This window comes from Microcaecilia unicolor, chromosome 6 (genome assembly GCF_901765095.1).
Source record: "Microcaecilia unicolor chromosome 6, aMicUni1.1, whole genome shotgun sequence".
NCBI lineage: Eukaryota > Metazoa > Chordata > Amphibia > Gymnophiona > Siphonopidae > Microcaecilia > Microcaecilia unicolor.
Window position 1 is genome coordinate 26219863 of NC_044036.1, and position 26222 is coordinate 26246084.

General features: G+C 41.7%; 1 protein-coding gene across 3 annotated transcripts in view; it reads left to right on the plus strand.

The window, feature by feature from the left end:
• Positions 1-26222, plus strand: part of BTF3L4 (basic transcription factor 3 like 4) — a 41870-nt gene that overhangs the window by 10046 nt on the left and 5602 nt on the right. For all 3 annotated transcript variants that reach the window (XR_003942404.1, XM_030205507.1, XM_030205508.1), the window contains exons 3-5: positions 6864-6977; positions 16698-16899; positions 17265-17327. Coding sequence is in view for 2 of the 3 variants with exons in the window: in XM_030205507.1 (XP_030061367.1) it covers positions 6864-6977; positions 16698-16899; positions 17265-17327 (379 nt within the window). In the remaining variant the exon portion in view is untranslated. The remainder of the gene's footprint in view (positions 1-6863; positions 6978-16697; positions 16900-17264; positions 17328-26222) is intronic.

Sequence of the window (26222 nt, forward strand, 5' to 3'; positions counted from 1 at the left end):
TTCCACCCCCATCCCGCTCTGTTGGGGTTCCTCAAGGTTCTGTCCTTGGACCGCTTCTTTTCTCAATCTACACCTCTTCCCTGGGCTCGCTGATCTCATCACATGGTTTCCAGTACCATTTCTATGCTGATGACACCCAGCTTTATCTCTCCACTCCCGACATCACGGTCGAAACCCAGGCCAAAGTTTCGGCCTGCCTTTCAGACATCGCTGCCTGGATGTCCAACCGGCATCTGAAACTGAACATGGCAAAGACTGAGCTCCTTGTCTTTCCACCCAAACCCTCTTCTCCTCTTCCCCCACTTTCCATCTCTGTTGACAACGCCCTCATCCTTCCCGTCGCTTCAGCCCGCAATCTCGGAGTCATCTTCGACTCCTCCCTCTCCTTCTCTGCCCATATCCAGCAGACAGCTAAGACCTGTCGCTTCTTCCTCTGTAATATTAGCAAAATTCGCCCATTCCTCTCTGAACAGACCACCCGAACCCTTGTCCACTCGCTCGTCACCTCTCGTCTTGACTATTGCAACCTTCTTCTCACTGGCCTCCCGCTTAACCATCTATCCCCCCTTCAATCTGTCCAAAATTCTGCCGTACGTCTTATCTACCGCGAGAACCGATACTCTCATATCACCCCTCTGCTCAAGTCACTTCACTGGCTCCCGATCCGCTACCGTATACAGTTTAAGCTTCTCCTTTTAACCTTCAAATGCACTCAATCTGCAGCTCCCCAGTACCTCTCTACACTCCTCTCCCCGTATGTTCCCACCCGTAACCTCCGCTCTCAGGACAAATCAGTCCTATCTGTACCCTTCTCCACCACTGCTAACTCCAGACTCCGCTCCTTCTGCCTTGCATCACCATATGGCTGGAACAGCCTTCCCGAGCCCATACGTCATGCGCCCTCCCTGCCCATCTTCAAGTCCTTACTCAAAGCCCATCTCTTCTCCCTTGCTTTTGGCGCATAACCACCTTCCCCACTCATGATACCTACACTGACTTCATAGTTTGTAACCTTTAGATTGTAAGCTCTTTTGAGCAGGGATGGTCCTTCCCCATGTTAAACTTGTACAGCGCTGCGTAACCCTGGCAGCGCTATAGAAATGCTAAGTAGTAGTAGTAACCCGAGTTCGATTCCCTCTAGCTCCTTGTGACCTTGGGCAAGTCACTTAACCCTCCATTGCCCCAGGTACAAAAAAACTTAGATTCTGAGCCCTTTATGGACAGAGAAAGTACCTGCATATAATGTGTACAGCGCTGCATACATCTAGTAGTGCTATAGAAATGATTAATAGTAGTAGTAGCAGCAGTGAGCCGTGGCACAGGCAGCGCTGAAGAAAGCAGCTGCTTTTGACTGCCAGTCCGTCTCGCTGCTTAGTCCCACTTACAGGAAGTTGAAAAGGCAGGAAGAATCAGCGAGACAGACTGGGGTAGCCAGAAGCAGCTATGCGGCTCACTCGCTGCCCAAGAAGGTTTGATTGAGAACTGGAGACTGTATGACTTAAAAAGAAGCTGAAGCTATGGAGGTTAATCTTTCCATTTCCAGGCGCGGCTTTTACATCCCCATACAATCGAAACAAAAAAAAGCTGAAGCCAGGTTAATCTCTTCACATCCCCATACAATCAAAACAAAACAAACAAACCTATGAGCTGCTGCATCCACATTGTCATTCTTTGTTGGTAGCATTTTTATTTGATCCCATCCCACTTATATTTTCAAACATTCTGGCTTGTGCAGCATGCGTATGTACACAGAGGAAGTATAACAGAATAGCATTTCATAAAATAGTAATTTGTTATAAATTGTAATCTGTGTGTAATTTGGAAGGGTGGACTGGTTATAGGGACAGCCTAGCATGTGCAGAGATGTTTTATTTCCCCTGGTAATGGGCCACTAAAGCAGACATCATGTTATGAGAATCAGGTGCTCAACATTCAGAGTTTCTATCTATTTTTGTTCTGGGCAGACTTCTATGGTCTGTGCCCTGAAAATGGCAGAAACAAATCAAAGGTCAGGTATACACATAAAGTGGCACATATGAGTTTAAATTGTTGGGCAGACTAGATGGACCGTGCAGGTCTTTTTCTGCCGTCACCTACTATGTTATGACATTTATATCCTACAGTGGAATGGATCGGGTGGATGTGAAGCGACTGTTCACGCTATCCAAAAATACTAGGACTAGAGGGCATGAGTTGAAGCTACAGTGTGGTAAATTTAAAACGAATCGGAGAAAATTTTTCTTCACCCAACGTGTAATTAGACTCTGGAATTCATTGCCGGAGAACGTGGTACGGGCGGTTAGCTTGACGGAGTTTAAAAAGGGGTTAGATAGATTCCTAAAGGACAAGTCCATAGACCGCTATTAAATGGACTGGAAAAATTCCTCATTTTTAGGTATAACTTGTCTGGAATGTTTTTACGTTTGGGGAGCGTGCCAGGTGCCCTTGACCTGGATTGGCCACTGTCGGTGACAGGATGCTGGGCTAGATGGACCTTTGGTCTTTCCCAGTATGGCACTACTTATGTACTTATGTACTTATGTACAGTAAACATGAATTATTAGGTTGAAACTGGGAGCATTTAAAATCTTTTATTTTTCCTGTGCCTGGATCAAAAGAGAGAAGATGGTTTGTGGGAACTTTCTCCTTTTGTTTTGTGGTATGCAGTGGTATATTATAAAAATGCACTTCATATTGTTTATTACTACAATTTATGAGAGAGATTGAGTAATGAGTGCACAGCTACCTTCATGCAGAAGTCCAGATTCAGTCTAAATTCCAACATTTTCCAGTTCTGTGATGTAAATTTGCTGCTTCTTAAAGTTTGGTTGTAAAAGTCATGTGTTTTTGGTTTTTTTTTTTTTTCGGGGGGGGGGGGGGGGGGGGGATATCTTTGTCTCCCAGCTGTGTGTTTGTATATAGATGAGTCCTGGGAATAATGATGGCTAAGGGAAAGCAGCAGTAGAAGAGTTGGAGCTGAGTAACATTTGTTGATGCATTTCTTGATGGGATGTTCTTTTTGTAAGACCAGAGTAAATAATTTCTTAGCTTGTTGGCTGGGAGGTGACTGTTAAATGTATTTGCATGTTTAATTTCCCTTTTGATGTGCTGACCACCAAATTTGAAATGTTGAGGTTCCAAGGCTTAATTTTATCAGCAAACATAGCTGATAGGAAGTCCATTTTACACCCTGTATGGTCTTATATAACGTCTTTGAAGGAGTCCAGACACGACAAGTGTAAGCTAGTTTGTAAAACTGGATTCAAAGGATTTATAGTTTGCATCGACAGTTTGTTGATGCTCTATGACTTCTTGATTGGTAAATCGGCATATGAAATGAGATTCGTGTGTGCCTAGATCATGTAGAGTTATTTTTTGGCAAAATTCAGCATCTCAGAGGCTGTAACAACAACCCATCAGGCATTTCATTGCTGCATATAGAAAAATGCTTGTGCATAACGATCTGCAAGGTATTCTCCAAGGTAATTGCCTGCCTTTGGAAACTGTTCCCATTTTAAATCTATCAAGCAATTACATAGCTGAAGTAACACCCTCTGCATCAGTCCTTAATTCTCTTAGTGGACACAAACTCATTGATCCTGATAAAAGTGTAATATCAGACCATGATTACTTATATCTGAAGACCTGCCCATCTCTCCATGTGTTCAGAAAAAATTGTTATATATATTCCTGGATATGTTTTTTTTTTTTAAATATCTACATTGAGCCCCGCATAAACACTTTGATTGATGGTAGTGGCATGAACTGTGTTCATTGATAACTCAGAAAAGTAAAAGTAGCCTTATTTTTCCCCCTCAACAGATGTTACTGAAATTTGTATTAAGTGTGAAAATATTTTTAGACACCATGTCTCCAGCTAGCCCAGCAGCTTCGCTTTCTTGGGTTTCTTGTTTTGAAATAGTGCAGTTCTGTATGAGAAGCTTCTTAACACACTGTATTCACCGCCAAAATACGAAATAGCAAGCAGCTAAGTATTAGGCGCTAAGTTCATACAAAGTGAATTATTTTCAGTGGAAAATAAATCTGTTGGCTGCCTGCTATGTGAATATTCAGTCACTGTTTAATTATTGCTACCAAGTATTACATATTTAGGGCGTATGCTTTCAACATAGATTATTCAGATTCATTTATCTAGACCGTATTACATGCAGATGGTATTATTTGTTAAACCCAAAGGCAAAACCTAAGGGTGGTTTAAACAATTTGGTATAAACTGTGTTTATGATTTTCCTTGTTTTGAGTTGGGTTGGCTTATAGGGAGGGGAAAAGATTTCTTGGGGTATATTCTCTGTACAAGATTTTATTGTGCCATGTTGGATGGTTCACTGTTTTTTTTTTTCTTGTTCTGGAATGTTTTATTTGCAGGATTTGATTACTGGAGGTCTATTTCTGTTATGTATATTTTGAAAAGTAATTGTAGAACATACATACCTGTGGCTGGTTTTTCTTTTGAGATGGCAACCCTAGTGCAGGCAGTTGGTTATAGAGGGGTGGAGCGATGAAGGTACAACGGTGGGTGTGGTAAGGGACTTGTGTCCACTTGCCCGCGTATATGCTAGTATGACTGCTATTTGGCAAATACCCGCCTAACATACATGTCACATCTTTAAATGTATTCTGCAAACCCTGGCTGGAGACACTGGCCAACATTCAGTGCTATTTAACCAGCCAGGAACAGTCTGAATATCAGGCCCACATGTTCTTAACATTTCATGGGTATCCAGATAATGTATTTGTGGGTTTTATTTTGAGGTAGAAAGTGATCTTGCATTTTGCTTCCTACAGTAGATAATTTTGTTTCTCCTGTGCTGTACCTATTTATAGAGAATGTGATTTCTTAGTGTTTGCTTTTCTAATTTTTAGTTCTTTATTCTGTAATTGGTGAGGATTGGTCTGTGTTCTGTGAGAGACTGAAGTAAGAGATTTAAAAATGCCAGTGTTTCCATACGTGTGAATGTGGTTTATGTTGACGCAGGACTGTTTACTTAGAAATCCATCATAAAGTTCACTCTAAGGAATTATTTGGTATATTGCTAAACACTACTCACACCTATATGCCTAGTGACCCCCCCCCCCCCCCCCCACACACACACACAAAAAAAAATGACAAGTGTGGCTCCCCCCCCCCCCCCCCGGATGCAAATACCCCTTGGCTATTGGCGGAGTCGACTGATTCCCACATGGCGGGAAAGCCGTTGTTGCCGGCAGCGCGTGGGTCGGCCGCTGCCATTTTCTTCCTTTCTGCTCCTCAGCCGCAGGTAAGCGTGGCGGCGGGATTGCAGCTCTTAGCTGTTTCTCGGAATCCCTGTGGTGTAACCACTTGTGTGGCTGAAATATACAGGTTGTCAATAGAGAATATGTGTAATATCAGCACAGCTAACAGTGGGGCAGGCTTGGAAGCAACAAGACCACCATTACTAGGCCTAGTACAACAAACATTTTGCAATGTATATGTTATGTTGTGCTTATCTGCTCTTAGACTTAAGCTGGATTCATTTAAAAAAAAAATGTAGAAACCCCTTGTTTTGGATGGATGCTTAAGATAAATCTTTAAGGAAATAATGAAGCACAATGTGCAACATGTTTAGCACGGTGAGAGGGATTTGGATTGCAGGCCAGTGTAAATAAATGGAACAATAAATAGAAAAGATGAGAACCCTGGGGGATGGGGAGGGGAAGAAAAGGAAGAGATGACAGCCTATTATTTGTGATGCAAATTGAGTGGGAACTGGGGAGGGGGGATGTTTTACATGTTATTTGTGAATGTTTATAAGAAAAGCAACAATCTTATTCAAGGGTAGAGGGATGAGAGGAAGGTGTTATGTAAAAAAAAAATGTTACTGATGCCCATATTATGGTTTGGGTACAATTCCAACAATATGTTTAATAAAATAGTATTTAACTATTTTTATAATTATACTAGCCGTTGAGCCCGTTAAAATGGGCTGGTGTGTCGCTGCCGCCCCTGCTGCCCCTCCACCCGGCCCGTCTCTTCGCTATTCAACTTACATCTCTGCAGCAGGCAGAGATCAGCTGAGCTCCCGTCGGCCTTCCTTTTCTGCCTGTGTCCTGCCCTCGTGTGACGTAACGTCAGCGAGGGCGGGACACAGGCAGGGAAGGAAGGCCAACGGCAGCTCAGCTGATCTCTGCCTGCTGCGGAGATGTAAGTTGAATAGCGAAGAGACGGAGGGGTGGCGGCAGCGGCGACCTCGGGGGGGGGGGGTAGCGGTGGCGACCTCGGCGGTTCCCTCCCCTTTGCGCAGTTTCCCTCTCTGTCCCGCCCCCCCTGTCATCACGTATTGACGCGGGGGCGGGACAGACAGGGAAGTCTCTACTGCGTATTTGCGAGTGAATACGGTCACTCGCTGTTTATATGTTTGATAAAGACTTCTGGCCTTTTGAGAGATTAAACTGTATAAATAAATGTAAAGGTTATATAGTAACCCAACAGAACAATTCTGTAAACTGCAAAGATGTGTTGAAGGTTGAGGACACAGTCACAGCTGTATGACAGAATGAAGTCTAGGTTAAACATTTATTGAGCTATTGTGGTTTCCTTTGCCCTCTAGGATTCATATGTTGTGCCTTATTTGAAATTGTCTGGAAATATGTTGCTTTTTTATTTTGTTTACATTGCCTTGAACTATTTTATGTTAAAATAGTATAAAATCCATAAAACTATCAAGGCCTAAAATGTAAACAAATATTCCTGTTTGCTTGTATTCTCAGCCTCTACATCGTCTTGTTTCTTTTGTATACTTTGGCTAGCTGTCATTCAGTAGATTTGTTTGCTTGTGATCTCCAAACTTGCTGACTAATGCCTGTTGTGTTTCCTCTCTCAGGGCACTGCTCGCAGAAAGAAGAAGGTTGTCCACAGAACAGCGACAGCAGATGACAAAAAGCTTCAGAGTTCTCTGAAGAAGTTAGCAGTGAATAACATCGCCGGTATTGAAGAGGTATGCTGCTAATTGTTTACATCTCTAGATTAAAAAAAAAAAATTTGCCTACCAAAAATAGGCTCCTCACAGCAGCTGTAACAAAAAAAACAAAACGTATTTTTGGAAGGCCTGGGAAGCAAATTTTACAGAGGTTTCAGTTTAAATAGTGGCAGCCAGATGTCATGTCTGCGACATGCTCTAAGACTCAAGTTCTTTTGAAGAAAAGCAACATATACGTTAAAGAACAGAACAAAATATTGCAAGAAATTCTTCTGATGAGATGTACCCTACCTACCACCCTTTGTTGAAGTGTCAGTTTATTTCATCATAAGCTACAAAATCTACACTTAAAACGTGTACATCCTTTTAAATAGGCTTCTAACCATTGAATAGTGCTGATGACTCAAGCATATACTGTAAGATTGTGGAATATGTATTGTACATACTGTGTACTGCCCCTCCGCTGTACTTGAGCAAATTCCCACTGCTTAGATAGACAACTTTGCCTTGAATAGTGATGATTTGAGTGACACCCTCCTGAGCCATGTGGTTCCCATTGATAAGAAAATAGTGTATCGTCACTGGAATCGTTCACTTGGGAGACAGTGCTATGAATGAAGAGCTCCTCTCCAGTGGGAGAGGAAGATGAAGTGAGACTTCCATGGTTTTCATGTTGTCCAATGACAAACTTCAGAATAATTACTACCAGTCATTACCACAGCCAAGAGTTGGGGAGGAGGGAAAGAGTAGAGGGTGTGTTGCTTTTTTAAATATTGTAGAAACCATCACAGTGAAGTGGAAGAATAATTGCATCCTCCATCTCCACACAAAAAAATTAGAATAACAGCTTTATAGAGGAAAATTATATTTCTGTTACTAAAGGGGAAGTCTTTTCAGATTCCAAAGGGTTCATTTAGAGTTTTTTTTGCTGCTCTTTCTGACTTCTGTATTGAGGAGGGGGGGCATTTGCTAACGTTGCGCAGTAACAGTGCTGGGCCTTGCACTGTAACCAGTGTTAACTAGTAAATCACCCCCTTAGTGACCAGACTGTGTGTTTTTAACAGTCTATTGTTAAAGAATTAGGGGGTCTTTTGCTAAGGTGTTCTAGTGTTTTTAGCTCATGCTAAACGCTGAGACGCCCACTGTATTATTATGAGCATCTCAGCATTTAGGGCCAGCTAAAAAAACACCTAGTGCACCTTAGTAAAAGTCCCCCTTTAATTTGTATTTGCAGAGAATTTCAGTTATTCTATTTCAATGTTGTCTATATATGGGTATCTATCTATAGCTTTACAGAATGTTTCTAAGAAAATGTTTGCAACGCTGGAAATGTATTGATTTGAGGGCAGCCGTGGAATGTATTGGTAGCCAAGTTGTTTATTGGTAGCTGGCCACGTAACCATCGAGTTTTAGAATTTTTCTCCTCATCTATCAATGGGCTTTATTTAATCAATCTGTGACACTTCGTTGCTACTTTCTCTTTTTTTATATGCTCCATTAGTTCTCTGCTTTTATTTGGTTGTATAACTAGGTTAATATTTTAAAATAGAAGTGCACAGAAAATATTTTACTGCTTTCTGTGTTAAAGTAGAAGGGACATCTGGATTGGTCCTGCTTCTAGCAATGACCGATCCAGGTCAGAAGTACCTGGCAGCATCCCAAATCCAGTATACAGAAAGCAGTAAAATATTGTCTCTGCACTTATCTTTTACTTTAAAATATTAATCTAGTGTTCAAAAAAGTGAAAGCCTTTAGACTTTTCTCTTTTTTTAAAAGGTTCCCCTTTTTGTGCAAAGTCTCCAAGTATATATTTGGTATTACAAGAAGATTTTTATTCTTATGCCTCTAATAGTTACAAACAACACTGCCTTAAGTAGCGTATGCAGCAGATGAATCCAAGAACTGGTGGGTTGGGTCCATCTACCAGCAGGTGGAGATATAGAGATTATAAAGCTGAAGGTAGTGATACCAGATGGCCAGCTCCTCCTTCACCTCAGTACATCTGTCTCCAGCAGGTGGTGTACGGCACTTCAGCAGCTCCTGGATTTGTCTGTTGGGGATACTCATGGGTCCTGTGGGCCAGTTGAGTTTAGAGGTGTCTGGCTGATGGTGCCGAATTTGGGGGCATACTCAGTCTTCTGGGTCCCTGCTTCACCCTTTCCCCCCTTGCCTCCTAGTCCTTAGAGCACTAGCCTTCCTCACCAGTAGAAAAAAAAAAAAAACCAAGAGAGCTCCTTTGCCTGGTGGTACTCCACAAGGATCACCGCTATCACCAATCCTCTTCAACCTAACGATGGCCCCACTAGCCAAGTCCTTATCCACCCTAGCTCTTAACCCTTTCATATATGCAGACGATGTCATACATTCCGTACAAATCCGAACTGACTGAAATCACCAACAAAATCAAACTCAGCTTAAGCATCATGGACTCATGGGCAAATGCATTTCAGCTAAAACTCAATAAAGAAAAAACACATTGTCTCATCCTCTCATCCCAACACAGCGCTGACAACCCCACAACTATCAACACCCCAGACTACACCCTTCCTATCTCAGACAGCCTGAAAATCCTCGGTATTACAATAAGACCGTAACTTAACACTAGAGAGCCAAGTCGCATCCATAACAAAGAAAATGTTCCACTCAATGTGGAAACTCCGCTTGAAACAATTCTTCCTGTGGGAAACATTTCACAACCTGGTACAATCAATGGTACGAAGCCACTTAGACTACTGCAATGGAATTTATGCGGGATGCAAGGAACCGACCTTAAAGAAGTTCCAGACCGCTCAGAACACGGCAGCTAGGCTTATATTTGGAAAAACACGATATGAAAACGCAAATCCCCTCCGCGAAAAACTATACTGGCTCCCAATCAAAGAACGCATTGCTGTCAAAATCTGCACCCTGCACCGGGCTCTTCGTTCTGGGTCCGCTCCTGAGTGGATGATCTCTCTTGATTTGGTCTTTCGGCCTGGTGTTTTGAGAGGTTGACTCTGAGGAACAGAGTTCTTTGGATGCTATGGTTACTGTTCTGTTGCGATCTTGTGTGTGGTGCACGGTCCATTGCAACCGCGTATTCTCACTGTTCACACTTTACAAAAATACTAGGACTAGGGGGCATGCGATGAAACTACAGTGGAGTACATTTAAAACAAATAGGAGAAAAGTTTTCTTCACCCAACGCTTAATTAAACTCTGGAATTCGTTGCCGGAGAACGTAGTGAAGGTGGTTAGCTTGGTAGAGTTTAAAAAGGACAAGTCCATAGACCGCTACTAAATGGACTTGCGAAAAATCCAAAATTTCGGGAATAACATATAAAATGTTTGTATGTTTGGGTAGCTTGCCAGGTGCCCTTGACCTGGATTGGCCGCTGTTGGGGACAGGATGCTGGGCTCGATGGACCTTTGGTCTTTTCCCAGTATGGCATTACTTATGTACTTATGCACTTATTAGGAAAGGAATGGAAAATAAAAACGAGGATGTTAAATGCCTTTGTATCGTGCTATGGTGCGACCACACCTTGAATACTGTGTGCAGTTCTGGTCACTGCATCTCAAAAAAGATATATTGCACTGCAACAAACCAGTCAAAAGGTGCGCCAAGCGGTTGATATCACCTCCTGCTCCACTTGGAATCTACCTACAACTTCTGAGGCTTGCACACCTTCATGTGCAACTTCGGTAGCGTCTTTGGAAGGACTCTGAGCCAGGTTTGTTAGTCAATTACCCTTTGTGAGCAACTTTGAGAGTTACTTGACAAAATGCATTCCACTGACCTAAGAACTGACAGTCAACAATAGTGAATATCAAAGTGCATCATTTCCTGCTACTTGGACTTGCACAGATGTCAGCGAGTTTACTATTTGCTATTATTTTCTCATTCCCCTCTGTGTTCTCGTTATTTGACTTCTCATCTTAATTCAGGTCATTTCTTATCATTCCTTGTCTGGTTTGGTTTGCAAGACTTGATAGGCACCTTCTAATATCATTAGGAATCAACATTGTTTCTTCACCATCTTTACCTCATTACTTTATGTACAGTTACCAAAAAGATGATAAAATCACTTTTCTCAGTGCTGTATAATGTTATACTGGTCACTTTACCTACTCTTTCTCTCAAGACACACAAGTCATTTCACCAATGCTTTTGAATTCATCTATAATATCCGTGTGATATACACCTTTAGGCACTATCCATATAGGTTACCTACCAAATACCAAAATAATGATTTTTTACTTTAGAATCTCAGTACTTTGTTCATAATGCTCCAAACATCACACTACCCACTAACTTTCAAAAACCTCATACAACAAATGCATACTCACTAAAGTCCGAGTGTCAATTACTGATTAGCATTCCTACCTGCCCCTACCCATAGGGTTATACCAGTGCTCGCTTGGTTGTCAACAAAAATGAAATTAAAGACTGGATAACCAGAGCTCAGTTCGGACTAACCCTTATCTCTGAAACTTGGCTACATGCAAAAGATGATTTTACAATCCTAGACATATGTCCACCTGGATACTCCATTCTTAATTTCCCCAGAGCCAAAAAGAGAGGAGGTGGCTTAGCTGTTAGTTTTTACTCAGAGGAATGATTTATAAATATTACTGAATTTCAACCCCCTAACCTAGAAATTGTTGCCTTCTCTATATAAAAAAAATACCCTATTCAAATCTATCTGCCTCCTATTACTATATCATCCTCCCAATAGCTGGAACCTGGCCAAGGCTGAACTTATATCCAACATATGTGTCAATAATGACAGTATCATTATGATTGGAGATATCAACTTACATCTTGAAAATGCTACTAATCTATATATACTAAACAATTTGTTGATTTCCTTAATGTGTGGCAATTCTCACTCTTCAATGGAGTGTCCTCTCTCATCAGCTAGGTTTATTAGCCATATTTACAGACCCTATTAACTTTCACATACCTGAACCAGAGTGGTACCCGATACCTTGGCCAGATAAGTTTTTCTTTCAAGCTAAACTGGAAAGAATCCACCCATTCATTTAAGCCTGCTAACACATCACATACCTTCAAAAATGGAGATAAAGTTGACCCCTCAAAAATTTGGTCAAACAATGTTGTAGCTTAATTTCCTTTAATCATCTACAAATTTCATCCAACAATGGAATGACACTTGTAAAACTGTTCTAGACGAACTTGCGCCAATTGCAAACAAATCCCAACCAAAAAAGAAGTTATTTCCATGGTTTGACGAAGACCTCCTACTAATGAAACATAAATTTAGAAGACGAGAGAGAATTTGGATCAGTTAGGAACTAATTGGGGGAAAAAAAATCCTAAAGTTATACAAGAGCATGATAAGCAAAAACCACTTACTATTGAAAGCGTTATAGGTGAAAAAACATTTAATGCACAAAAACTTTACACACTAGTAAATAAGCTATTGAATACTCAACCTGTAACTACTACAAATAAACCGAACGGCTGATCAATTGGCGTCCTATTTCGAACAGAAAATAACAAAAATCAGACAAGAACTAAATAACTCCCTAACATAAAGTAAATTCTAATAAATAAATAAAATAATTTTCTTATATGATTCTTCACCACTATGCTCCCAAGCAGACAGAATCTGATTGGCATTTCACCCAACTGTTGAAATGAAATGCATTCTTCACAAATATGCTAAATCACAATGCCTAGTTGATAACTACCCTAGTTATTTTTTCAAATCAGCCCATAATTTACTCATAAGCCGTTTGCACTCATTATGGTGAGTAATGGAAATGCTTCTAAAATGAAGGATTGTGAAGTTTTTCGAATCGAATGGACTGCAGGACCCGATGCAGCATGGCTTCACTAGAGACAGGTCATGTCAGACGAATCTGATTGATTTCTTTGACTGGGTGACCAAACAGATGTGGAAGAGGGACTAGATATGGCGTACTTGGATTTTAGCAAAGCATTTGAGACTGTTCCGCACAGGCGACTGATAAACTGAGTGCCCTTGGTATGGGACCTAAAAGTGACTGGGTTAAAAACTGGTTAAATGGAAGGAGACTGAGCTTGTTCTGAGGAAACATGGATGATGTGAGTGGTGTGCTGCAGGGATTGGTCCTCGGGCTGGCCCTTTTTAATATCTTTGGATGTTTGGAAGGGCTGTCTGGTAAGGTTTGTCTCTTTGCAGATGGTACCAAACTCTGTAATAGGGTGGATGCCCCAGAGGGTGTAGATGGCATGAGGAAGGATCTAGCGAAGCTTGAAGACTGGTCTGAAAATTGGCAACTAAGATTTAATGCTAAGAAATGAAGTCATGTACTTGGGTTACAGTAATCCAAGGAAACAGTACAGTATTGGGGGTGAAGTGCTTCTGTGTACGGAAGAAGAGCAGGACTTTGGGGGTGGTTGTGTCCGAAGACCTTAAGGTTGCCAAGTCGGTAGAAAAGGCGATGGTCAAAGCCAGAAGATTGACCAGCAGGAAAAAAGAGGAGATAGTACCAGAGACTTGTACAAGGGCACTATCTCCTCTTTTTTCCAAAGGCCCCAAAGGCCCCATTTGGAGTACTGCGTGCAATTCTGGAGACTGCATTTACTGAAGGATATAAGCAGGGTGTCCAGAGGGCGGCTACCAAATTGGTAAATTGGTCTGTCATAAAATATATGGGGATAGGCTCATTGACCTCAACATGTATACACTGGAAGAGAGGCTGGAGAGAGGGACCAATTTGGCCCTTATGTGCCATCATGATTCTGTTTGTGTTTCTAATGCTATCCCAGGGCCTATTTCCCTCCTCAAAATGGCAACACTATTTTGACTCATACCGAAGAATACCCAAAGCAGCCAAAGTGTAGTCTCTTACCAGATTCGTGGCTTCAATCCCATTATTGGTAAAAGTAATTGAGGGATTAGTTTCACACCATCTAATGGGCTATCTCCAACTTCACTCTAGTTTACATAGCTCAAAATTCAGTTTTAGTCCTCACAGTACTAAAACTGTTCTCACCACCCTCCTAGCTAAATTTAGATGAGAACTTAGCTTTGATAATAAAACATTAATACTCCATTTTGATATGTCCAGTGCCTTTGACACTGTTGATCATAATATTCTTTTAAACATTCCTGACCATTACGGAATCTGTGGAGCTGTGTTAAAGTGGTTCTCAGGCTTCCTAAGTTCTAGATCATACCAAGTGAAACAATCAGGTACAATTTCATCAACATGGTCCCCTGTTTGTGGAGTGCCCCAGGGATCTCCATTGTCCCCCATCCTATTTATCATGTTGATTCCATTAGGCAATTTACTGGAGAAAACTGGTCTCTCAACATTAATTTATACAGATGATGTTACCATCTATATATTCCATTCACTAAAGAAATGAAATTACTCATATATTGTCAGATTAGGTATCACTCTAATGGAATCTTGGGTATCCAATTTCAAATTAAAACTCAACACCTATAAAACTAAATTCTTAATAGTTATTAATCCTCGTCACACTATAAATCTTAAATCATTTACTATAGAGAACATCGTATATCCTTGACTCTACTATAAAAAAAATCTTAGGTGTTAACAATTCTTCACTCTAGATAACCAGATTTCCAAAGTTGTATCACGTGTCTTCAATTCATTATGGAAATTGAGCAGACTAAGACCATTCTTCGTAAATTCAGTCTTTCATACCCTAGTTCAATCCCTATTCCTAACAAAATTTGATTACTGCAGGTCTTAAAGGGGATCTTCTCAAAAAAACTACAAACCGCTGAAAGCTTTGCCAAAGCACCCCCCTTTCTGTACGATTTGCATTGGCTGCCAATAAAAGATAGAATATCATTCAAGTTGAATCTGCTATGCCACCATTTACTCAGGCATATTCCTCAAAAAGAAGAACAAAATGATTTAAATGTGACTGCTTTACTGGAAACCTCTGAAACAGAACAAGCCAAGCCGGCAACGTTGGTAGCCACTGTGGCTTTACTGCCTGATAAGCAGTGGCTTTTAAAGATGTTTTTCAAAAACCAAGGATAAATTATTCTTGGGACTGAAAATTAACCTGTTTCCTGATGTTTCACGAGAGACCCAGAAAAGGCGGAAACAATTCTTGTTACTGAAACCAGCTGTTCTCCAGATGGGAGGTGTATTCTACCTAAGATTTCCCTGTAAATGTATCATTCGATACAATTCACTTAAATATGTTTTTGTGGAGCCTTCACATTTGACATCATTTGTTGCCTTGAATAGCTTAAATACAAAATTGTTTGTCCTTAGTCTTAGGTGCATATACTTTGAATTTGATTTCCTATTATTTCCTCAATTTGATTATCTCGGAACCTAATATTATGTGGACTTGAGTATCATTATTTGGATAATTTTAATAGTTCATGTATTTTCTTTTTTTTTTTTTAGATACTGTTCTTGATCGTGTTAATTCTTGAAAATGTAATGTGAAAAGATATAATAAAAAAAAAGAATATCATTCAAACTATGTTTCCTCATTCACCAAATTTTGTATGGTTTGGCCGCAATATACACGAACAGCCTCATTGAATTACCATCATGTAATGCCTCTAAATCACCTAGAGAATATATTATCCTACATTTCCTGAATTGTAAGAAAGTAACCTACAAAACAATCCTTACTGCTAGCTTTTCATATCAAGGCACTAAAATTTGGAACTCCTTACCTAAAACCATGAAATGCACCAATGATTATTTGTTATTCCAAAGTCTTTTGAAAGCTCATTTCAGTCTAGCCTTTAAGGAAATAAGCACTCTTCTCAGATAAACTCATGACATTAATTTTTACCTCATCCCACCTCCCACTACTTCTGTTTATCCCAGCGAATCCAGCTTTCAATTATCTGGCTTAAATCACTAAGGGGTCCTTTTACTAAACCGCGTAAGTCTACGCGTGCCCAACGCGCACAAAAATGGAGTTATCGCATGGCTCTTGCGGTAATTTCATTTGGGTGCGCGTAACGGACACGCACCAAGTGGCATTAGGTGCATGTAGGTCGTTACCGCATGGGTCTTTACCGCTAGGTCAATGACTGGCGATAAGATCTCAGACCCAAAATGGACACACAGCAATTTTCATTTTGTCGCACATCCATTTTTGGCAAAAATAAGACCTTTTTTTACAGGCGCGCTAAAAAATGGATCGGTGCTTGTCCAAAACCTGCACCTACACTACCGCAAGCCATTTTTCAGCTCGCCTTTGTAAAGGATCCCTTAGTATTTACATCTGCTCCTAACTCAAGTTTTACTGATCTAACATATGATGTATTTTACTTTAATATACTTTCGGGCTAATGTGGAATATAAATGTCATAAATAAAATAAATGGTAGCCTGTGTTTATAATTCCCCCCCCCCCCCCCTTTTATGAGGCTTGAGCTTTCAAGGACAAAAGTCCACTTCATCAATTGCATCAGACTCTGGTCCTTGATAGCTCAATCCTCATTTAATTGGTTTGTCTATAAGGTGTTACATGGCTCTGTCATTTTTGCTGCACCAGACTAACACAGCTATCCCTTAAAAAGGTTTTACTGATTTACTTAGATTCACAATGGTGGGTGTCCAACCAAGAGCAGTTTTTAGACATTTTAAACCTATACTTCAAGAATAAAACTATCGGAATTAAGAGATCTATAAATATGTTTTTGCAGATATTGCTTCTTAAGATTATTTGTAAATTATGAAGCATGAATCTTAATGAATGCCATGTGGGGTTTTTTTTTTTTTTTTTTTTTAGGTGAACATGATAAAAGACGATGGGACAGTTGTTCATTTCAACAACCCCAAGGTCCAGGCCTCCCTTTCCGCTAACACGTTTGCAATTACTGGCCATGCAGAGACTAAACAGATCACAGAAATGCTTCCTGGTATCTTAAGCCAGCTTGGTGCTGACAGCTTAACAAGTCTTAGGAAGTTAGCTGAACAGTTTCCAAGGCAAGGTAAGTATTTTGGTATACGAATCTCCAGCCTACCGCTCATTTTCTATGTATTGAATAAAACTGCAGTTACACAGACTTGAGAAACATCCTTGTATTTCAAAGATTTGGGGCCACCTGGATGTCAGTTCGGCGGGGTTTACAGTTCTAAAGTATGGTTGCTCTTCAGAAAGGTAGAGCTGGAATGGACATACCAACCTCAATACAGTCCAGCCATTGTTATGTTCCTTTCACTCATATAGAAAGGCAGAGGTGTGCCTAGAAACAGCATTTTTTAGGATTCCACGTTGTCTTTCTGCTTTGTCTAAAGGATTATTTGCTTGGTAAAGAACCCTTTACAAAGTTATTTTTTTTCTTTTTTGACTTAGTGTTGGACAGTAAAGCACCAAAGCCTGAAGAAGACATCGATGAAGAGGACGATGATGTTCCAGGTATTTTTGAAGGGTGCTTTTACTGCCTCCTAAACCCACATTGTGTGTTTTCTTACACAATGCTAAGACAGAGGGGAAGCAGTAAGTTTTCAGAAACAACTGAAAAACAAATGTGTGTGAAGAAACTTGGTCTCTGCTGCTTTCCCTGTGAAATTCTGTCACATGTTCCTAGTTTGGGGTTTTCAGTGTTTCAGTGGTTTTTGTGCTTCTGGACTGCTGCAACCCACAGTCAAGTGAATTGGTATGCAATAGCTGATTTTGGAATGAATGGAAAGGTCTTCATACAAAATCTTGCTAATCTGAATGTTTCTGTTGGGTGGGATTGGTTTTATCTAATAGAAGTGTATAGGTGCCTATAGCACCTTTATAAATAGGGTTAAAATGAATGCTCTTTGTTTTTTTCCAGCATTGACCTAGATATAGTTATAAAATTACCCCATATCTGTGTGTTCACTTTTATTGCCTTAGGTTTATGTTTAAATCATTTTTATTGATGACAATCAGATTATATACAATTCCACATTGGTTCTATCATCATTTCCATTTTTCTTCCTTCCCACCCTCTCCTCCTCCCCACCCTCCCCTCCTCCCCCCCCTTTCCTTTTCCAAACTATCTTATACATACAGAGTTAACTATTAATAATGGGTTAGCTACATATTCAACAATTGGCTTCTTGCTGCCGGGGATAGAGTCCTCAAAAATGGTGTCCATCTTGTCAAAAATTGTTCAAATTCTTGTCTAGGTCTGTCTTTGTAGAGCAATCTCTCCATTCTTAGAAGAAAAATCATCTGGGTCCGCCACAATTGAGTTCGTGGACCTCTTGCTTCCAACCAGTCCACGAGAATGGTCTTTTTTGCCACCATCACTGCCCGTTTCACAAAGTCCGTATATCCTCTGGGCTTTGATACGCCCAGGTCCAGCTTTCCAAACAGCATCAAGGGATTACTTCTCCATGTTGCGTCCCAGATTCTCCGGGAGTGTTCCACAATGGTCCTCCAGAACTTTTGGACTTTCGGGCAACTCCAAAACATGTGTCCTAACGTTGCTCCTTCCCCCCCACATTTTGGGCACGCCCCATCCGGGGACAATCCCATGTGGAACGCTCTGCGCGGGGGTATATGGAGTCGTGCCGCAAACTTATATTGGAGCTCCCAGTATGTTGACCATGGAGTCGTTCTTCGAATCGTTAGCATATGGGACTTAAACACAATTGCTGGAATCAGAGTTAGTAAGTCTCCACTCCAGATCTTAGCTTGTTTGACATAGTCCATTTCCAGCTTGGTGTCCTTGATGTGTCTATGATGGAATGCTTGAGGCACTTTCTGTTGTGAGTTCAAAGACAGAGCCGAAGGCAATTCTTCCTGAACATCCTCTGTCAGCGCCTCCCATGGCAAGCTCCTCACATAGTGCCTTAATTGCCAGTAGTAAAAATGGTCTTTAGGTCCGAAAAGTTGTGCTTCTATTAAGTCATTAAAGGATTTCAATCTCCCTTCTTCAGTGATTATATTCAACAAATATTGCACTCCTTTGGCTTTCCATTTTCTAAATATGTCGTGTAGATCACCCGGGGAGAACTCCGGGTTTCCGCACACTGGCAGGAAGGGAGTGACTCTGGGAGAGCAGTGATGTAATCTGCAGATCCATGCCCACGCTCTCTGTAGGGTGGGCAGTATATGTGATGTCATCAGCGTTGGTATAGGCGTGCATTTCAACCTATGTAAATAGCTACTGAAATGATGGTTTTTAAATAGGTTCATCTCAATTTGAGTTGCTGAAAAGTCTGCTGTGCCTCGGAACCAGTCATTTAAATGTCTCATGGCACATGCTATTGATAGGGTTCTGATGTTCATTAGGCCCAAGCCGCTATATTCTGTCGGAGCACACACCATATCCAGTGCCATTCTTGACCGTTTCCCGTTCCATATGAATTTTTGTAGTGCCGCGTTCAACTTCAATTCATCTGCTCTGTTAAGGTATAGAGGTAACATCTGGAATCTGTACAACCAGCAGGGTGCAATCATCATATTACACATTGCTATACGCCCTAGCAGCGATAGCGGGAGCCCTTGCCACTGTTTCAGTTTGGCTACAGTCTCCTTTAACAGTGGGTTAATGTTGCGCTCATAGATTTTCGTTAAGTCTTGTGGGATTTGCACTCCTAAATACTTCACCTCCTCCACTCCCTGTAGATTAAATGCACTTTCCCTTTCTCTCCTTTCTACCTGCCCCAAAGGATATATTTGCATAACATTGGATTTTTGCATGTTTATCTTAAATCCCGATATTGCTCCAAACTGAGTAATTGCACGGATTAGAAATTTAACTGAAGTATTGGGTTGCTCCGTCACTATCAACAAGTCGTCTGCAAATGCCATTGCTTTAAGTTTTTCTCCTCCTACTTCCACTCCCACTATTGATTCTGTCTTGGCTATTGTCCTTAAGAGGGGTTCTATTGCCAAAAGGAACAGTGCTGGGGAGAGGGGACATCCCTGTCTGGTCCCTCTCTTTATGGGAAATTGTCTGGTCCGCTCTCCATTCACTAGTACCGTAGCTCTGGGGTTCGAGTAGAGCGCCATTATCGCCCGAAGTGTCCATCCCTCCATACCCGTGTAGCGTAACACTTCAAATAAGTATCCCCAATCTATGCTATCAAACGCTTTCTCAGCATCTAGGCTGATCAGCGCTGATTTTATCTTTGAGTGTTGGCAGTGTCCCATTGCTAGCAATACTCGCCTCACGTTCACTACTGATTGACGGTTCCTAACAAACCCAACCTGCTCCGGTGCTATCAAATTTGGGAGGTGTTGGTGTAGCCTATTTGAGATCAGTTTGGCAAGGATTTTTACTTCAACATTAATCAACGATATCGGCCTATACGATTCTGCTTGCGTTTCTACTTTCCCAGGTTTTAAGATCAATGTAATCAAAGCTTCATTTGTGAATGAGGGAAAGCTTCCTTTGTCCACCACTTCCTCAAAGTATTCTATGAGGGTGGCTATTACCATAGGTCCCAAGATTCTGTAAAATTCACTTGGGTATCCATCTGGGCCAGGAGCAGAGTGGTTAGGTAATGAGCTAATGATTTCTTGCAGCTCCTTTCCTGTTATGGGTCTGTTTATGGACTCTACAACCTCGCTAGAGAATTGAGACATGCCTGACTGTTCCAAATATTCTTGTATTCCTACCTGGCTCGATGTCTTCCTTGCCTCGTATAGGGAACCAAAGAATTCCTCCAGAACCCTGGCTACTTTCTCTTTTTCGTGTTGGGTCTTCCCTTCCTGGTCTTTTATTGCTGTTATCACCCTGCTACCCCCCTGGTGTTTGACTAATCTGGCCATTAACGTTCCTGATTTATTGCCAAAACGTTGGAGCTTGTATTTCCTAACTATTAATGCTCTAGTCGCTCTCTCATGTAGCAATGTGTTTAATGCTATTTGTGCTGTTTGCATTTGTTCTTTAAGATATTGGTTAGGTGAGTGTAGATATCTCCTTTTTGCTTTTTGATATTTCTGCTCCAAGTTAATAATGGCCCCTGTCAACCTTTTTTCCCTCTTAGCCGTGAAAGCAATTATGTCTCCCCTTAACACCGCCTTTGCGGCTGGCCAAAACACAAATGGGCGATCTTTGTAAGCTGCATTGTTGTCTGAGTAATCCACCCATCTATTTTGAATGTATCTCCTAAATTCTGTATTGGTTGATAAATAAGATGGAAATCGCCATCCCTTAGTTATCGTTCCATCTCCTAGAACCCGCATATCAACCCAGACCATCGCATGGTCTGATATTTCTTCTGGGCCTATCTCTGCTGAACGCACCTGGGAAAAAATTTTTTTGTCCACTAATATGTAATCTATCCTGGAAAATGTTCCATGGGCTCTAGACATGTGGGTAAACTCCCTCCTTTCAGGATTCAATGTCCTCCATGTGTCTGCAACTAGCAGGGATTGCATGAATTGGTTTAAAGCTCTTTTATTTTGCCCTCCTCTCGTTGCTCGTCTTGGTACTGAGCAATCCAGCATAGGATCTGCCACTAGATTGAAATCACCTAAGATAATTAACGGCAAGGATCTATAGAGGAGGCAAGATTGCACTACTTTGTCATAAAATGATCTCTCATATAAGTTCGGACCATACATCCCCACTACCAAATACTCTTTGTGGTGAAGCCATAAATGTACCATCACATATCTACCTTGGGGATCACTTTCTATGAGTTGAGTTTTTGCCACAATTCCTTTACGGATTAATATGGCTACTCCTCTTTTCCTCCCCTCCGCTGATGACGCATGAACCTCTCCAACCCAAGTTCGTTTTAGCTTTAGGTGTTCCTCAGGTGTTAATCTAGTTTCCTGGAGACATATCACGTCTGCTTTATGTCTATTTAGTGCAGCTAATATTTTTGCCCTTTTTATTGGGCTGGAGACCCCTCCCACGTTCCAGGTCAGAAACCTTATCGACTTATCTTGCATGCTCATATGAGGTCTCAGTGTCATTCTTGTATTGGCTTTTCTCCTTTGACGCCCGTGGTGCCCAGCTCACCCGGACCTCTTGGTTCCACTCCCGTCCTCCTTCCCCGTAGCTCTGACTGTTCGTATATGTGGTTCCCCCTCCTACTTGGTTACCTCCCCTTCTATTCCTCCTAAGTAACCTGTTCCTCTGTATATTCCTGATCGAATTATCATTGTTCTTTCCCCCCCCCCTCCCTCATCCCTCTCCCCCTTCTCCCCTTTACTCCCCATTGCTTACTCTCAACCCCACACTCTCTATCTGAGCGTCAGGTATAAGAGTAAAGGTCTTATGATGGTGGTAATCCCCTCTCACCTTACTGGTTGCTACTGTAACAAGTGCACTTTCAATTATAACATAACATAACTATAACTCTCAACATGTTCATTTATGAAGATTAACTACTACTTAACATTTGTCTTTTACTGCCCATTGAGCTGAATGGCATGTCATCTGCTCTTCCTCCCATTTCCAGAAAATCTGTTCCTCTCTTGCTTTGTCCAGCAATTTAAATTTGTAATTCCATCAGGTGTTCTCTGTATCTGTCTCCTGGTTCAGTGCTTTTTGTGCCTCTGATGGAGTTATAAAAGTTTTCCATGTCCCTTTTATTTGGATTTTTAGCTGGGCCGGATACAGCAATTTAAAGCGCTGTTTCTTGGCCACCAGACTCTGACATATAGGACTAAAGGCCTTCCTTTTTTCTTGAACCACCAGAGAGTAATCTTGGAATATCCTAATATGCTCTCCTTCCAGCGTTAAAGTGTCCCATTTGGATCGGGCCCCTCTCAAAATCTCTTCTTTGTGGATAAAATTGTGTATTTTTATGAGAACTGCTCTTGGTCTGGTCGTCGCTGGATTCTTCCTTCCAACTCGATGGGCCCTCTCCAAGCATAATGACCCCGCACTATCGGATAGCGCAAATTCTGCTTTTAGCCAGCGTTCAAGCTGAGTTGGTAAGGTCCGGTCAGGAATCGTTTCCGGCACTCCTATTAACCTAAGATTCGATCTTCTGGATCTGTTCTCAAGGTCGTCAACTTGTTTTCGCAGGGCCTGGAGCTCTTGCTGCGTTTCTTTGAGGGCCGCTTCTCTGTGGATTTCCATATCTTCGATCTCTGATACGCGAGCCTCTAGTTCCCCCGTTCGGCGGGTCGTCTCGCTCAAAAGGGATTCCATACTTGCCAGCCGATTTGTTATTTTGTGTAATTCTGGTTCCAGCGCCTTTTTTACCGCCTCTGCCAGCTGTGAAAGTTGTTCTGCGGTAAAGGCACAGCCTTTTTCCTGGTTCGGGCTCGCCGCCATCTTAGGTGTCGTCTGTACTCTGTTTTTCTCGCCTTCTTTTTTTAGCGTTTTGCCCGACATCGCCCTGGTTTCTCTTGTTACATATGAGTCCATAATCTCTTGGGAGATAGCGATTCCTGTGGAGGGCAATTTCGTCGATTTTAGCGCGCTTTTGAGCTTAGTGGGGGGATTATCCCGGAGAGACCTGAAAAAACGTGTCTTCGTCTCTCAATCCATCACGTGACCTCATTGCCTTAGGTTTATTATGAATTAATAGGGATGTGAAAAATCCTGTTTTAGAAGGTTTACTTTCCCCCTGACTAGCAACTAGATTAAATTTGGGCTCTCGGCGTTTGGAATAAGCATGAAGTCAAGACAGTTGGTGTGGACTGAACATGTATACTCTGGAGGAAAGGAGAAACAGGGGTGATATGATACAGACGTTCAAATATTTGAAAGGTATTAATCTGCAAACGAACCTTTTCCGGAGATGCGAAGGCAGTAGAACAAGAGGACATGGAATGAGATTGAAGGGGGGCAGACTCAAGAAAAATGTCAGGAAGTATTTTTTCACGGAGAGAGTAGTGGATGCTTGGAATGCCCTCCCGCGGGAGGTGGTGGAAACGAAAACGGTAACGGAATTCAAACATGCGTGGGATAAACATAAAGGAATCCTGTTCAGAAGGAATGGATCCTAAGGAATTTAGCCAAGATTGGGTGGCGGGAGGTGGAGATGGTGCTGGGCAGACTTATACGGTCTGTGCCTGTGCCAGAGCCGGTGGTTGGGAGGCCGGACTGGTGGTTGGGAGGCGGGGATAGTGCTGGGCAGACTTATACGGTCTGTGCCAGAACCGGTGGTGGGAGGCGGGGCTGGTGGTTGGGAGGCAGGGATAGTGCTGGGCAGACTTATACGGTCTGTGCCCTGAAAAGGACAGGTACAAATCAAGGTAAGGTATACACAAAAAGTAGCACATGTGAGTTTATCTTGTTAGGCAGACTGGATGGACCGTGCAGGTCTTTTTCTGCCGTCATCTACTATGTTACTATGTCTTAGTGTTCCTGCGGTTTTACTGCATATTACTTTGTTTATCCACTCCTGTGTCATTCTCTACACACTAGTAACCCTGGATTTCAAACTTGGCCAAGCTTGTAACTGCCTGAAACATGCTATGCTTCCTAACTCACATGGCGGTCACCATCCATGTTGTACCATTGTCCAGGTTGCACATAAGATGGCTACAGTGGGATCTCAAATTACAGTGACACCAGCATCATTGGCCTCTTTTCAAAACAAGTATACCAACACTGCAAATAAAGAAGATCCTCCAGTGGTCCCCAGAACACAACCTCCACATTAACAGATTGGAACTTGAGGCCATTACCTATGCAGATTGAGCACTCAAGGACTGGCTTTGAGGGAAAGCTATCCTCATCTTCTTGGACAGCTGGGTGGCAAGGATTTATATTAACAAATAGGGGAGGGCCAGGCTCTCTATATTTTTGCCAAGAAGCCAGAAGTATATGGCATTTCACATGCTCCATTCAGGCCACCTTTGAGGCAGCCTATTTACCCATAGATACCAATAAGATGGCAGACAATACATTAAATCAACAACTGGAGTTCCATGGGTGGTCACTAGATTCCAGAATCAGAGCATATCTTTAAAAATTGGGGTTAGCCAACACTAAATTTGTTTGCTTCCCAGGACAAGAGACATTCCCACTGTTTTCCATTGATATCCTTATGGATAACTTCACACTTGCCAAGACAAATCTAGTTCCCTCATCTGCTCTCTAAGCATTGGACCAAACATTGCTGCTCAGGAATTGCCCCATGCTGCTAATGCAGCAGGATAGATAGCTTCTGTATCCTAACAACGTGCCCTGATGGTCAAGAGGCAGATAGTCCAGAATTAACCAGTTTCTCAAGAAGTACAAGATAGTAGGATTTCCTGGAAGCAAATTTATCAACACAAGTGGATCAGGTTTGCACAGTGGACTGCCATAAATCTTCTCCATCCTCTAACAGGCCTACACATACCTTGGTAAAACTTTGCCTATCTGCTATTTCAGACTACCATGGGCAACTTGAGGGCAAATCACTCTACCCATCAGCTAGTTTTGGTTTGAGATCTGATGAATATTAAGCTGCCTTTGCAAGGTCCACTGCTGCCTGAATATTTTACTAGGTAGGCTTATAGAGGCACCCTTTGAACCACTGGCAGAAGCAGTTTCAAATAACTCACTTGGAAAACTGTATTGCTAGTTGCAATAACTATAGCCAAAAGGATTAGTGAAATTGAGGCTTTGGTTCATTTATTTATCAGGATTTATTTACCGCCTTTTTGAAGGAATTCACTCAGGGCGGTGTACAGTGAGAATAGATCAAACATGAGCAATAGGCAATTACAGCAGTAAAAATATTCAAAAACAATATAAAGTATGTCATGGTGTACTACTTACAATGTCAACACAATACGTAATTGGACATTATAATAATGAAGGGTAAAACAAAGAAGTAACATAAAAATAGGTAAGAAAGTAGGAAGAGTTAGAAAGTAAGGTTATTGATTTAAAGAAAGTTGCATATGAGTTTAGAGAGAGTTAAATATTATCTCAGCTAGGGTAGGAGTGGATAAACATGTCCTGCTGCAGTATGTGCAGCCCGAGTCACTCCTTGTGTGTGTGAGACTAACAAGTTAGTTACTTCTTCCATTAAAGGCCTGGTTGAAGAGCCAAGCTTTCACCTGCTTCCTGAAGTAGAGATAGTCTTGTGTTAAGCGGTGCCTTTCATGCAGTGCATTCCAGAGTGTGGGGGCTACTCTGGAGAAGGCTCGCTTGCGGGTATCACATCGTGTAATGTCTTTTGGAGAGGGTGTGGTTAGTGAAAGTCCTTGGGGGAGGACCTTAGTGTCCTTGGCAGTGTGTGGAGGATCATCCTATTTTTCAGGTACTCGGGCCATTTCCTTTCAGGGCCTTGAAGATCAGACATAGTTTAAATTTAGCCCTGTATTGTACTGGTAGCCAGTGAAGTTTTTGCAAAAATGGTGTGATGTGGTCACATTGCTTGCAACCTTCTATGAGTCTTGCTGCATTCTGAATCAATTGAA